The following is a 13548-nucleotide window of genomic DNA, read 5'->3' as shown; positions in this document are numbered from 1 at the left end:
GGTCAGAAGCAAACCAGAGTTGGATAGGATCATGGCACCACTGAGTACCAACCAAGAATCATTTCACGGCCCAAAGCAAGATGTTTCCAACACGAAGAAAAAGGCTTACAAAGTCTCCTTAACCAGACAGCAGACAATTTTTCTTTTTTTTTTTTTTGCAAAACATGATTTCTCATGAAAGGGGATTTAGAAGCATATCAATTATTTCTCTTTAGTGCTCATTTTTTAAAAAGGAAAGCAACAACATTCATGGGAAATTTGGAGAATTAATGAAGCAGTAGGTCTTTTTTTTTTTTTTTTTTTACTCCAGAATAGTACCTGGGGGTGCTCTTCTACGGTCTACAGAAAACATTGTCCAGAAATGTATCACGTACGCAAGCTGAGTTTGGGATAGAATTGAGATATGTAAAGTACCTTTTTCTTTTTCGCTGTATCTGCTTATGTTACTGTTGTCACTGTACAAAGGTCCTGCCGTGGCATGGGGCTTGCAGCTATGATACTGTGCATTGAGTGTATTGACTGTTATGTGAATCAGATGCAGAAGGACCTTGCTGATATCACAGTCTCGGTATGGATACTGCTCAATGAAATGGAGGGAGAAAAATATAAACAGTTATTTTTAAGGGTAAGTCTTTCCACTTGATCTTGCTAGCTATTTTTCTCAGCCTCTTCTGGGTAAGCAGAAACATCAATTCTTACCATGGTCTTATTTGAACAAGGGATTGTATCCCCACCCTCTTGCACCAAATTATGGATGGCAATGCATGCCAGTTTGTAAGTTTTAATTCATTTCAAGAAAATGAGCTGGCATAAACATAATATAGGAGTACAATTTTAAATAGTTTTCTTGTTTTCTGATGTAATAATTAATACATAGATAAAATATGAGGTTCTGAGCATAAACAGAGATTATGGATCCATGTTCATAGTATTTGGCTTTAAACATTTTAGAGTATATACTGGCATGGTCTACATTTCTATTTTCATTCCAAAAGTTCTTCACTTCTGAATCCTAATTGTACATCATGAATCTTCCAAAGGTCAAATTACTGTCTTACAAAATTTTGAGCTTAGATCTCTTAAATGTTCTCTCTAAAGGAATTGTTCCACCCAAAAAAAGATTGACTACAGCAACTCACCTTGTAAAGAATGACAAGCAAGGCCTTCAACCACATCTGCCGGATGTGAGGCTTTAGGGACCAGAGGGAACAACGAGGTGGCTGTTGGAAATAATGCCGGAGTTGAGGACAAGAGCAGTATTTGAGCACCTGAACCACCAAGGGAAGAAGGTGTTTTCCCAAATTAATGTTATAGTCCATAACCTGAAACAGGAAAAAAATTTAACAACTGAAGGAAAACCATAAAGAACATTTATAAGCCAAAAGGAAAACTTTGAACCATCAAAACATGAGCAAAACATTTAACATGTTTCTCACAAAATATTATTAATAATGGCCAGTATCCATAAAGGGACAAAAGTCCAATCTCACAAGAAATTTAAAAACTTGTGACTTCATTTTATCTACTTGTCTAATTATTTATCTACTTAATCATACACTGAAAATAAATTTCCTCTTTGAAAATGTCCTATTAAACTATTGTGTGCATGCTAAGTTGCTTCAGTCGTGTCCAACTCTTTGAGAGTCCATGAACTGTAGCCAGCCAGGCTCTTCCATCCATGGGATTTTCCAGGCAAGAATACTGGAGCAGGTTGCCATGCTCTCCTGCAGGGGATCTTCCCAACCCAGCACACAGGTAGATTCTTTACCACTAGGCCACCTGGGAAGTCATATTAAACTATGACCTAGAATCAATGAAAGCATGTAGAGTTGGTAATTATGTGGGGAAACAGGCATTCTCAGACACGACTGGCAAGAGTATGTCTCAAATGTTTCAGGAGAGCAATTTAGCAACATATATTCAGAAGCAGGAAAAAGCACATAGCCTCTAAATAGCAATTAAATATATCTTAAGGAAATAAATCAGGCATTTCCAGATGTATGCATAAAGATAACCAGCATTGTAGCCACTCCAAATTGCAAATGACCTCCATATTCAACAATACGGAATTAGTAAAACAAAAGATTGTTTATATAATAACAGAATACTCTATAGACATTAAATGGAATACTGTACAAATTTATTTACATGATACAAGCTTCATAACAAACTTTAGGCTTAAAAGAGACATGGAATTTCCCAGGCAAGTATACTGGAGTGAGTTGCAATTTCCCTTCTCCAGGGGATCTTTTTGACCCAGGGATCAAACCCAGGTCTCCTGCATTGCAGGAGATTCTTTACCAACTGAGCCACCAGGGAAGCCCAGACATAAGTATATATATACATATATATGCATATACATGTACACATTCAGGCACATATGTATATCAGTATGTATAAATGATCCCATTATTATAAAAAATATGTGCACATATACACATAGTTGAGGACAAGAGCAATTCAGCAACATGTATTCAGAAGCAGGAAAAAGCACATAGCTTTTATTAGAGCTTCTCTGTAGCTTAAATGGTAAAGAATCTGCCTGCAATGCAGGAGACCTGGGCTCAATCCCTGGGTTGGGAAATTCCCCTGGAGAAGGGAATGGCTAGCCTCTCCAGTATTCTTACCTGGAGAATTTCATGGACAAAGGAACCCAACAGGCTACAGCCCATGGGGTCACAAACAGTCGGACATGACTGAGCGACTAACACTACTACTACTAATGACCTTGAAACATGAGTTACAGAATGTGCTAGGGGAGGGCAGCCTAGATTTTTATCCTGCCACACAGATGGTAAATTGAAAGCTAACTATACATGTACACACCTATGTATGTGTGCATGTATATAGGAAGGTATGTAAACCTGGAGCCATCAACATGTACCAAAATGTTAGTAACTTATTTTGTCATGGGTTTCCTGGAGATTTACATTTTAATTTTTTTGTTTATAGTTTGAAAATAAATATACATAATGTGAATATAGAAAGAGAGAAGTGAGGGAGGAAGGGTAGTGAAGTTTGCTATTTGAAGTGATGTCTTCTGTCTCTATCACAGACAGGTGAGTATTAGTGATGACTCATCTAGTTATCAGCACCAGCAGGAGACACGCATATTGCTCCCACATTGCTTCTCTGTGTTCACTATATTAACGATCTGTTTGAGCTAAATGGTAACAGCTACGATCATGAGTTCTTTCCATGCGACAGGCACTGATGAAGGTGATATTCAATATGTTGTCTCTAGTCTTTCCCCCAAAAATCTATTACCAATGAGCAATGAAGCAAGGATGCTTAAGGCCATAACAGTTTTAATAACAGTGGCCGAGCTGAAATTCATATCCATTTCTCTCTAGCCCCAAGTTCTACACCCTTTGCAGATTAGGGCAGCCATTTGGAAAGTTAGATTTGTAGCACTGGTCAAATTAGGCATATATCTATATCTCAAGTGTGAAAGGCACTCAGTCTTGTCTGACTCTTTGTGACCCATGGACTAGAGCCCTCCAGACTCCTCTGTCCATGGGATTCTCCAGGCAGCACTACTGGAATGGGTAGCCATTTCCTTCTCCAGAGCATCTGAGGGATGCCCAGGGATTGAGCCTGGGTCTCCTGCATTTCAGACAGATTCTTTACCTTCTGAGCCACCTGGGAAGTCCATGTATATCCGATGGTCTATTAATTCTATTCCTGGATTCATATTCCAAAAGAATTCTCACATTGTTGAATAAGGCTGCATGTACAGAATGGTTGGGGCTTCCCTGATAGCTCACACAGTAAAGAATCTGCCTGCAATGCAGGAGACCCCAGTTCGATTCCTGGGTCGGGAAGATCCCCTGGAGGAGGGAATGGCTACCCATTCCAGTATTTTTGCCTGGAGAATTCCATGGACAGAGGAGCCTGGTGGGCTACAGTCCATGGGGTTGCAGAGTCAGAAACGACTGAGCAACTAGCACTTGACTGTACAGAATGGTTACTGCTGATCTGCATGAAAGCATGAGGAGTTGGGGGCAATATGAGTGTCCATTACTGGGAATGGATAGTTAAATCATGAGAAATATACACCATGGTATATAACAGAGCAGTTAGGAGTAGCAAAGAAACATGAAAAATGCCAATGATGATAATATGATATGAAGTATGTTGAATGATTAACTCAAGTCTCCACTTGAAACCAAAAAAGAGAAAGGATTAAAAAAAAAAAAAAAAACCTACAAACAAAAATTCCACACTCCTTTACTATTTAATGGATAGAGTTTCACTTGAGGATGATGAAAAAGTTTTAGAGATGAAAGTGGTGATGGTTACATAAGAATGTGAATATACTTACTGCAACTGAATACTACATTTGAAAAATGACTGAAATGCTAAGTTTTGGACTTCCTGGTGGTCTAGTGGTTCAGAATCTGTCTGCCAATGCAGGGGACACAGGTTCGATCCCTGGCCCAGGAAGATCTCACATGTCATGGAGTGGCTAAGCCCATGTGCCACAACTACTGAGCCCACACTCTAGAGCCTGTGCCCGCAACAAGAGAGGCCACCAAAATGAGAAACCCGTGCACTGCAACAAATAGCAGCCCTGGCTCACCACAACTAGAGAAATCCTGCATACAGCAATGTAGCCAAGAATAAATAAATAATATTTTTTTAATTCTTAAGTGTTAAGTTTTATGTATATTCCCCTCCCCACCCCCTATAAACCCCCAACTCCCTCTAAGTTATCAGGCTGCTGATGTCTTCTAAACACCCCTAAGGCTTCTGTGGTGGTTCAGAAGGTAAAGAATCCATGTGCAATGCAGGAGACACAGGTTCAATCCCTGGGTCAGGAAGATTCCCCTGGAGAAGTAAATGGCTACTATGGACAGAGAAACCTGGCAGGGCTACAGCCCACAGGGTCACAAAAGAGTCAGACACAACCAAATGACTAACACAATAAAGTTAACTTGCGCAAAACTTTACACTCAACCAATGTTGGCTAAATGGAATTTAATGATTCGTTTGTACTAAAAGCCTAATGGCATGACTCATGAAAGCTTCCACTTACCTGGGCAATTCCTGCAATAAATGCATTAAAGCAAGTTGACAGGCGCATTTTTTGAGGTGCAATCATGAAGCAACCTTCCTGCTGGTCATAGCCAAGTAAGACGTACAGGTGCCGTTTGACCGTGTTGAAGGCCTTGGCGCTGCTGATGTCTGACTCGGCGCTGCTCTCATCCTTGGCCATGAACTTCATGAGCACTGTAATCAGCTGGTGCACTGTCTGGTGGTCAATTCCAGCATCTTCGGGGAGCAGGTCCTTGATGGTGTTGTCATTCTCAGGAGACTGTTGTCCTGTCAGTACAAGAAAGGCCATCAGTGGGTGGCTCCCCCACAAGTAAGTTTACAGTCAAATTTCACTTATCGATAAAGCACCACTTTATCTGCTGCCTCTAAATATTTAAAGGTCTGTTCTAGACAAACTCAGACACAATATGGCCTACTAAGCAAAGCACTGCTCCCAGGATGGAAGTTATATTGTTGCATCAACAACCAATTTGGGAAGAATGCATGCGTGATAAGTCGCTTCAGTCCTGTTGGACTCTATGTGATCCCATGGACTGTAGCCCACCAGGCTCCTCTGTCCATGGGATTCTCCAGGCAAGAATGCTAGAGTGGGTTGCCATGCCCTCCTCGAGGGGATCTTCCCCACCCAGGGATCGAACCCTGGGTCTCTTAATATCTCCTGCTTTGGCAGGCAGGTTCTTTACCACTAGTGCCACCTGGGAAGAATAAGGGAATGCAAATAAAAACACGGCACTAGAAAGCAAAGTTATCTTCAAACAGCAAGACAAATATCTACACACAATTTGCATTTCGAGAACTTTTAAATACCTTGGCAAAGTTTTACCTTAATAAAGAGACATTTTCCTTCCAGCTTTGTAAAATAAATAGGTAAGAATAACCACAAAATAATATTCATCTAATCTGCTGAGCAACTAAAACATCCATTGGGTTACTTTGTTTAAATTATTGTCTCAATTCAGTTATGTTCAAAACTCAGCTGAGGCAAAAAAAAAAGTTTCCTTCTCCAAATCCTGAGATAACAGCAGTGTGTACTCTTTGAATTATACATTCAAAATTAGAAATAGCAAATTATAAGCCCTGCTGTATGTAATGAGAAACACACAAGGGGTGGGAGGGCACAGACAGAAAGAAAGAAGCATGAACTTTTAAAAACAGAAAAACGCCACATGAAGGTGAGCTGAAAGTTCACATGCAAAGAAAAAATACCTTAGCCCTTAACTTACTTTTAACCTAACAAATAATCACATCTGAACAGGTCCCTGACATGGACTTTCTCAGTTATTTCTTAAAGTCAGAAATTATACCCTGTCTCCCCTTGTTTTCTGCTCTTTAGTTTAGGACTTTGAGGGAAGGAAAAATGAGATTTGCTCTCCTATATTTATATTTGGGGCCTTATTCAAAATACCCTCTGTATTCTTCTCCTTCCTTTGACATGAGAATTTCTGAATTGGAAACAAAGCTTTTGCCTGGTGGGTTAGACCAGCACACCTCATTCTCATCTCTCATTCTGAGAGAAAACATTCTAAATGATGACAAGCTTTGGTTACAGATCATTATACAGCAAACTTAGATTCTATCCATTTAAATTAGAGCAGGCAGGATACAACAAAGAGCTAGGTAGTCAGTCATATTCTTTAATTCCTCAACTAATCTGTCAAAAAGCTGTCTTCCAGGACAAACCAAGAGAAACAAGACAGAAGGAATGTGTTCTGAGGACCACAGAAATTAGTTGTCTGGAGCCGAAACACTTTCTCCGAGGTAGTGATATGCAGGTAATGTCAAATTCCAAATTTACTAGTTTGAAACTGCACATAGCACAGTTTATATGCTTGGTTGTCTAGTCTTCCCCAGATGATCAGAAGAATGTTGATCTGCTCAAAAGTGATACCTTAAGATGGGATCTCGGCAATGAGTGAAAAGGTCACAGAATCAACTAAGTCTAAGAACATCTAATACAGGGGAAATCACCTAACAAACTTCACTGTAACCCTTGGACATTAACAACATTTTCTGTCTCATAGTCTGTTCATGAAGGAATAAATATGTGCAGTGTACATAAGAGACTTTTTTTTATCAAAAAAGTATTCAAATAAAACCTAAAGATTTGTTTATGATACTGTTTCACATGCAGGAATAGTCAGTTAGTTATTAATATCATTATTTATTAGGCAGGCATGAGCCACCAGAAAAAAAAATCAATTCATGTGGAACATCCTATTTCATGAAAGGTCATAAATATAAAGCACTGATGTATATTATAATTAAATGTTTGAAATAGAAGATCAGACCAAATCATCATTTTAAAAGTTTAGAGAACTATCTTTTCAGTATTGAAAAATATTCAATCTTGATATTTTTTTCTTCAGAGCATTATTACTTTACAACCAGAAGGAGGTTATTGCTTCAGGCAAGTTTTGGCCAAAAGCCTGGCAAATGTGAGAATCTAGGTTCCCTGTAGGGTTCAATGCCATTGTAGCTGCAAGTGATGGCTATTATGATTCTATAACTTCATTCCTCAATTCATCTTAGCTCTGGGGGGCAAGGTTTAGTAGAGTATGAGATCACTCAGTTCTGCTCGGTCACCTCCAAGTCCAGACTGGCTAGACTCTAAAGCCCCAAAGTTAAAAATAGAACTGAGGAGCATTCAAGAAGGAGATGCACCTTTGCTGTCTAGCCCTGAGAGTCCAGGGAATTCAAACAGAAGAAAGGGAGCTCCAGACCAGGCTCAGCTAGGACATGGGCTCCCCATTTCCTTCTATCACCTCAAATACAGAAAATAAACCATCAGACTTCAACTTTAAATATTTCAAATCTCTTCGCCCCACCACAAGTAGATAATCATTTTCAAAGTATGTCACCTTAACGTTTCAAATCAAATCATATTTTCCCAGTGACTAGGTGTCATTTCACAAAGGCCCTATCTTCATTTTAGATTGATCTTCATTGATCTGCAGTGCTTAGCTTTAAGGTTGTGACTTTTTGCTTTCCCTGAGCAATGAGTGATCTTTAACAACCCATTAAGTGTATTGACAAAAGAAATGGTTAATGGAACCTTTCTCATAAAGTGAAAAAAAAATCTCTTTTAATTCCAATAATTCACTCCTCCAAGTGAGGGCTTTGAAAGTCCGTACTCTGTATACTGTCTTTCTTTTAAAGGACTGTAAGAATGTGATTGGCACCACTCTTCATTAAGAAAAGTTACCTTAATCAAACCCCTATGAAAAATGAGGTTCAGAAAGCTGAAACTTTGTTTACTGATAAAGACAGTATTACTGGTTTCAGTTCAGTTCAGTCGCTCAGTCCTGTCCGACTTTGCGACCCCATGAATCGCAGCACGCCAGGCCTCCCGGTCCATCACCAACTCCCAGAGTTCACTCAGACTCACGTCCATCGAGTCAGTGATGCCATCCAGCCATCTCATCTTCTGTTGTCCCCTTCTCCTCCTGCCCCCAATCCCTCCCAGCATCAGAGTCTTTTCCAATCAGTCAACACTTCCCATGAGGTGGCCAAAGTACTAGAGTTTCAGCTTTAGCATCATTCCTTCCAAAGAACACCCAGGGCTGATCTCCTTTCAATGGACTGGTTGGATAAATGTAAACATCTTTATTGTCGTGGAGGCAGAATGATTTCTAGCCTAACTTTAACATGGACTGGGTCCATCACGATCTGTCCACACAGTGGCACAACTGATTGAAATGCCACAGTAGAATACAATTTTATTTATTTAGAAGATCTGAAACCAGGCAGGATCAGGACCTGCTTTTCCAGACATCTCCTACTGCTCCATCCCAGAAGCTCAGCATCCTTACATAAACACTGGGCTGCTTCTGGATCTCAGAATGGAGCCAGTCTTTTGTACCTTGGTGCCTTCTCTCATGGTGCTCTATTCACCTTGCAAGGTGGCCCTCCACCCCCACCCCCAATTTTATCCCATGAATATGGCCCCCAGGAGCCCTTCTGATTATATACCCATCCTCCTCTCAGCAATTGTGATTCCCTAAATTCTATAAATCTCTAAACACAAGAAAGAAGGGAAGAATAAAGACTCCTCAAAGGCAAGTCCTATGTCTTATCCAAATTTTACACCTCTCAAAGAATAGGGGGCAGTGATTGACATATAGTAGATGTTCATTACTTATAAATGTTTAAGTGCCCTGAATTTAAGTAAATATGTCCGATCTTTTCTACATGGGAAAAAAATGGATGACATCCCAAACAGCAAAGAAGTAGGTAAGGAAATAGAGAACATTCCTCTGTGGAAGTCAACTCACTGACCCCTCCAACAAGTGACAAGCCAACAAGTGACCATTAGGTAGTGGAAGGAGGTTTCCATGAGCTTACTCTGCATTTGGTCCAGAGAAACCAGCAAGCGAGCCCTATAAATGAGTCTGCACTATGTTGGTAGTTCTAACTACACTACCTCACTGATCTGCCTAGCTCATTCATACGACTTGAGGCTTCGTTCACAGCAGTTCTGTTGTGTACGCACAAAGCCACAGAAGGGCTGGAAAGATGGGACCAGATGCTAACTGCAAAGCCTTGTTTGCTTCCCATCCCTGCCTCTACCCCACATCTATCACCATGATTTACCTCCTACCCACCTGCCTCAGCCTGACTGAGAAGTCACCTGTCCACGAGACCTTCCCTGTCGCGTCCGGCTTTCCTCCCGCTGCAGTTGACATGAATGAGCCTGTAGTACTATCACTTTCTCTGAAGATGAGAGTTCACTTATGTTCATACTTTATCTCTTACTTGACTATACGCAAGTGGACAGTATAAAAATTTCTGATGTATCTTTACATTCCTCCTAGTACAGCAAGTGCTTTGTTCAATAGAAACTCTCATTTCCAAAACTATCATTTCAGACAAGGGCATTCCTATATAAACAATTAAATTCTAAGGCAAGAGACCCGGGTTTGATCCCTGGGTCGGGAAGATCCCAATTTTGCAAGCTGGTGAAAACATGAACTGTTAACCACCTCTAGAATAAAAAGAAAGAGCCTCAAGAGACGTTAGTTGGAATTCTAGGCTAAACACTAAGAGGGAGGCAGGAATGCAAGAGAGTTTTACTTATGATACCCAGTATTAAGTACATTCTCTTGTTGCTATAAATTCAGACCATGAGATCTTAAGATTTCTCTTTAGGTTGGAGTAGAATTGAAAGTATTCATGTCCCTTTAGGGATTAGATTGGCTCTTTAGACCAATTTGTAAATCTTATTCAGGAAGATCCTTTGGTCTGGACACCCATGGGCTTATATCACACTGTAGTGGGCCTAAATGCCCAGGTCAGCTCTCTGACAAGACTGGTGTCCTTGTGTCCCCTAAGACAGGAATACTCTTAGACGAACTCATTGAGAGGTAGCTATAGTGGAAAGAAAAGCAGATCAAGTCTCCCAGACTCAAGTCTTTAACTAATTAGTTACATGTGACCTTGAGCAAATCAGGCAAGCAGAATTACTTAGGCCCTCATGACCTCAGATTTCCTGTCTGTATATAAAGTGGAAAAAATACTTTATGCATATGCAGAATTGTTGTGAAATTCGAATTAGATAATTTGCATTAAAAACACTCTTAATAAAGCGGTACGCTACATATATAAATGTTCTTGCTGTTTTTATTATTAACATTATATACCCACTATCATTTAATTACTCATTCCAGGGGATGAGAACAAGATATAATTAAGTTTCCCATGGGGTTGATACCATTTCAGTATTATCCAATTATAACCTATGGTAACTGCTGCATTATATTCAATTACTATTCAAAAGGTGTTCTGAATCACCAAAAACAAAGAATTCCTGATTCTCAAAGCATCAGTGAAAAAACAGCTTATATATAATTTATAATTATACCAACTTCCGATTAGCAGGTGAAATTGTGTATTTCATCAGTTAGGATTAAATGAAGGTGCTGAGCTCCTTCCTCCTAGCACTACCATACATGTCTTGCAAGACAGATCAAGACATGTGGGCTTGAGATCCAGATCTGTCATCAACAAGCTTGTGAAACTTGTTCCTTTCTGGAAGCCTCAGTTCCCTCTTCTGGAAAATGAGCATGTTAACATGTTTCAGCTATGACAGTCTATGAATTTTACTTATATGCACAGAGGTCTTTGAGATAAATATATATATACTTAATGACTGACTCATGTTATTGTACAGCAAAAACCAATACAAATTTGTAAAGCAATTACCCTCCAATTAAAAATAAAATTTAAAAAACACAGATTATTAACTCACAAAAAAAAGTCAACAGAGTAGCACAACTCTTTGGTAGCCTTGCAGAATTTCCCCTCTCTACAAGCATGTTTCTGTGGCAAAATTTGCTATGGGCAATATATAAAGGCTAAGATCAGAGAGTCATAAACTGTATATCCAGTGCCAAAAGTTTCGACCTAAACATCAACTAAAATTAAGTCTTGCTGCATAATTAAAGGACATCTGCCTTATTTCGGGCTTAATCAATAAGAGGTCTTGCACAGAGAAGCTCATTACTTGTTCCAAACAAAAGTATGTTCCTTAAACAGCAAGGTCTCTGGTTTCTATTTAATTACTATCTTAAACCACCCTGTACAATTTTATGATTATCCTGGCGTGTTTTTGCTTCCAAGGTAAAACACTCAGTGTTCAGTAAATAATAATGCAAAAATGAAAAACTAGTTTGAAACTGCCTTAAAAGCTGAGCCATCTGTTTCCAAATCTAAGCAAGGTTTGCTTATGGTGGTGTCATATAATTACCTCTCTAGAAGCTTCAGCTTTTTATTTAATTTAAACAATGCTGTCATCTGCCCTTTTTCCATCTGATCACTTTTGGTGGGACAATTAGACACCTAAAAGCTTTTCTTAAATTCAAAATACATATGTTTATGTTTTTCCAAAGACTTGTGAGAGGACTCCTATAATAGGATTGTTTGCATGCATGCATGCTAAGTCGCTTCAGTCGTGTCCGACTCTGTATAACCCTATGGACAGCAGCCCACCAGGCTCCTCTATCCATGGGATTCTCTAGGCAAGAATAGTGGAGTGGTTTGCCATTTCCTTCTCCAGATAGGATTGTTTAAATGGGTAAAAATAAAGACTAACTTTTCAGTTAAGCCTTAAGATGAAAAGATATGATGAGAAAAAGATAATTTATGAAATTCCATAAGAACCAATCTCAAAAAGACTTAACTGAAGAGGAAATGGATGATTTTCATATTTTTAATGACACACAGGGTCAGAAATTCTTATTTTTATTCTTTAAATTAAAAAAGAAAAAAAAACCTCAGCACAGTTGAGGCCTGAGTGAAGCTCAAAACAAAGTAGAGAGAGGGGGACTTCCCTGGTGGTCCAGTGATTAAGAATTTGCCTTCCAATGCAGGGGATGAGGGTTCCATCCATGGTCAGGGAAAAAAGATCCCACATATTGTGGGGCAATTGAGCCGGAGAGCCTCAGCTAAAGAGCCTGCGCGCTCTAAAGCCCGTGCTCTACAATGAACAGCCCATGCACTGCAATGAAGACCCACCACAGCCCAAAACAAAACAAAAAAACAAAGTAGAGGGAGTCTGAGATGTGTCTGCTGTCCCTTTTATCTCATGAGTTTTAAAAGAGAAAATACACTTTGTCGAACATCTGCCATTTGCATTCCTAATATTAGGGGCACTCTCCCTTCTCCTCCTCTCCCACCCCTCACTGATTCTTTCTAGCAGATTATTTTTTTAATAAATTTATTTGTTTATTTTTTGGCTGCAATGGGTCTTCATTGCTAGGCAAGGGCTTTCTCTAGTTGCAGTGAGCGGGGGCTACTCTTCACTGTGACGTGCAGGCTTCTCGTTGTGGCGGCTCCTTGTGCTGCGTTAGCCCCGGCTCTAGAAGGCACGGGCTTCAGGAGTTGCGGCACACAGATCGCCACATGTGGAATCTCTCCAGACCAGAGATCAAACCCATGTCCCCTGCATTGCCAGGTGGTTTCTTAACCACTAGATCACCAGGGAAGTCCCTTTAGAACACATTCTTGAATGTCTCCTTACTTGAAATTTTCCTTCTGAGAGTATCGGAACCATTATGAAAAGTGTATTTTAAAACTATTCTTAGATGAAAAACCAGACATTGTATAGCATGATACATAGGTGGCAGTTAACCAGGTTTGTTTTGGACAAATAGGCAGGTATTCAGAATCTCCACAATTTTCCCAACAAGCACAGCATTAAGTGTGTAGATAACATTCGGTCTGTAGTAGCTTTGCCAGCATCCCTTCAACCCTAAAGATACTTTATGATAAACTAATCTATCAAAATATCAAAGGATAGTTAGTTACCCTCTACCAAGCTGAATATGATCCTCTAAAGAATGGAAATCCTCCTTTTTCTGAGAGACAGAAATGCATGTGAGAGTTGCAAAGAATCAGAAATGGCTAAGGGGATGAGTGAATGATGGTGGCTTAAATGTATAACCTTTTAAAATGTAAATGAATGTTTTTCCTAGAGCAGATATATATGAAAGTAAT

The 13548-nt window shown here is 39.6% G+C and overlaps 1 protein-coding gene across 1 annotated transcript in view; it reads right to left on the bottom strand.

Moving 5' to 3' along the window:
* The window catches only part of UNC79 (unc-79 homolog, NALCN channel complex subunit), a 225599-nt gene that overhangs the window by 85288 nt on the left and 126763 nt on the right, over nt 1-13548 (bottom strand). The window contains exons 27-29 of the mRNA XM_052659741.1: nt 5039-5325; nt 1140-1322; nt 415-577 (exon numbers count right to left, since the gene is read on the bottom strand). Coding sequence (XP_052515701.1) covers nt 415-577; nt 1140-1322; nt 5039-5325 — 633 coding nt within the window. The remainder of the gene's footprint in view (nt 1-414; nt 578-1139; nt 1323-5038; nt 5326-13548) is intronic.

Source organism: Budorcas taxicolor, chromosome 21 (assembly GCF_023091745.1).
Source record: "Budorcas taxicolor isolate Tak-1 chromosome 21, Takin1.1, whole genome shotgun sequence".
Taxonomy (NCBI): domain Eukaryota; kingdom Metazoa; phylum Chordata; class Mammalia; order Artiodactyla; family Bovidae; genus Budorcas; species Budorcas taxicolor.
Note: the sequence above shows the minus strand (reverse complement) of the source record. Positions and strands in the feature narration are given on the sequence as shown.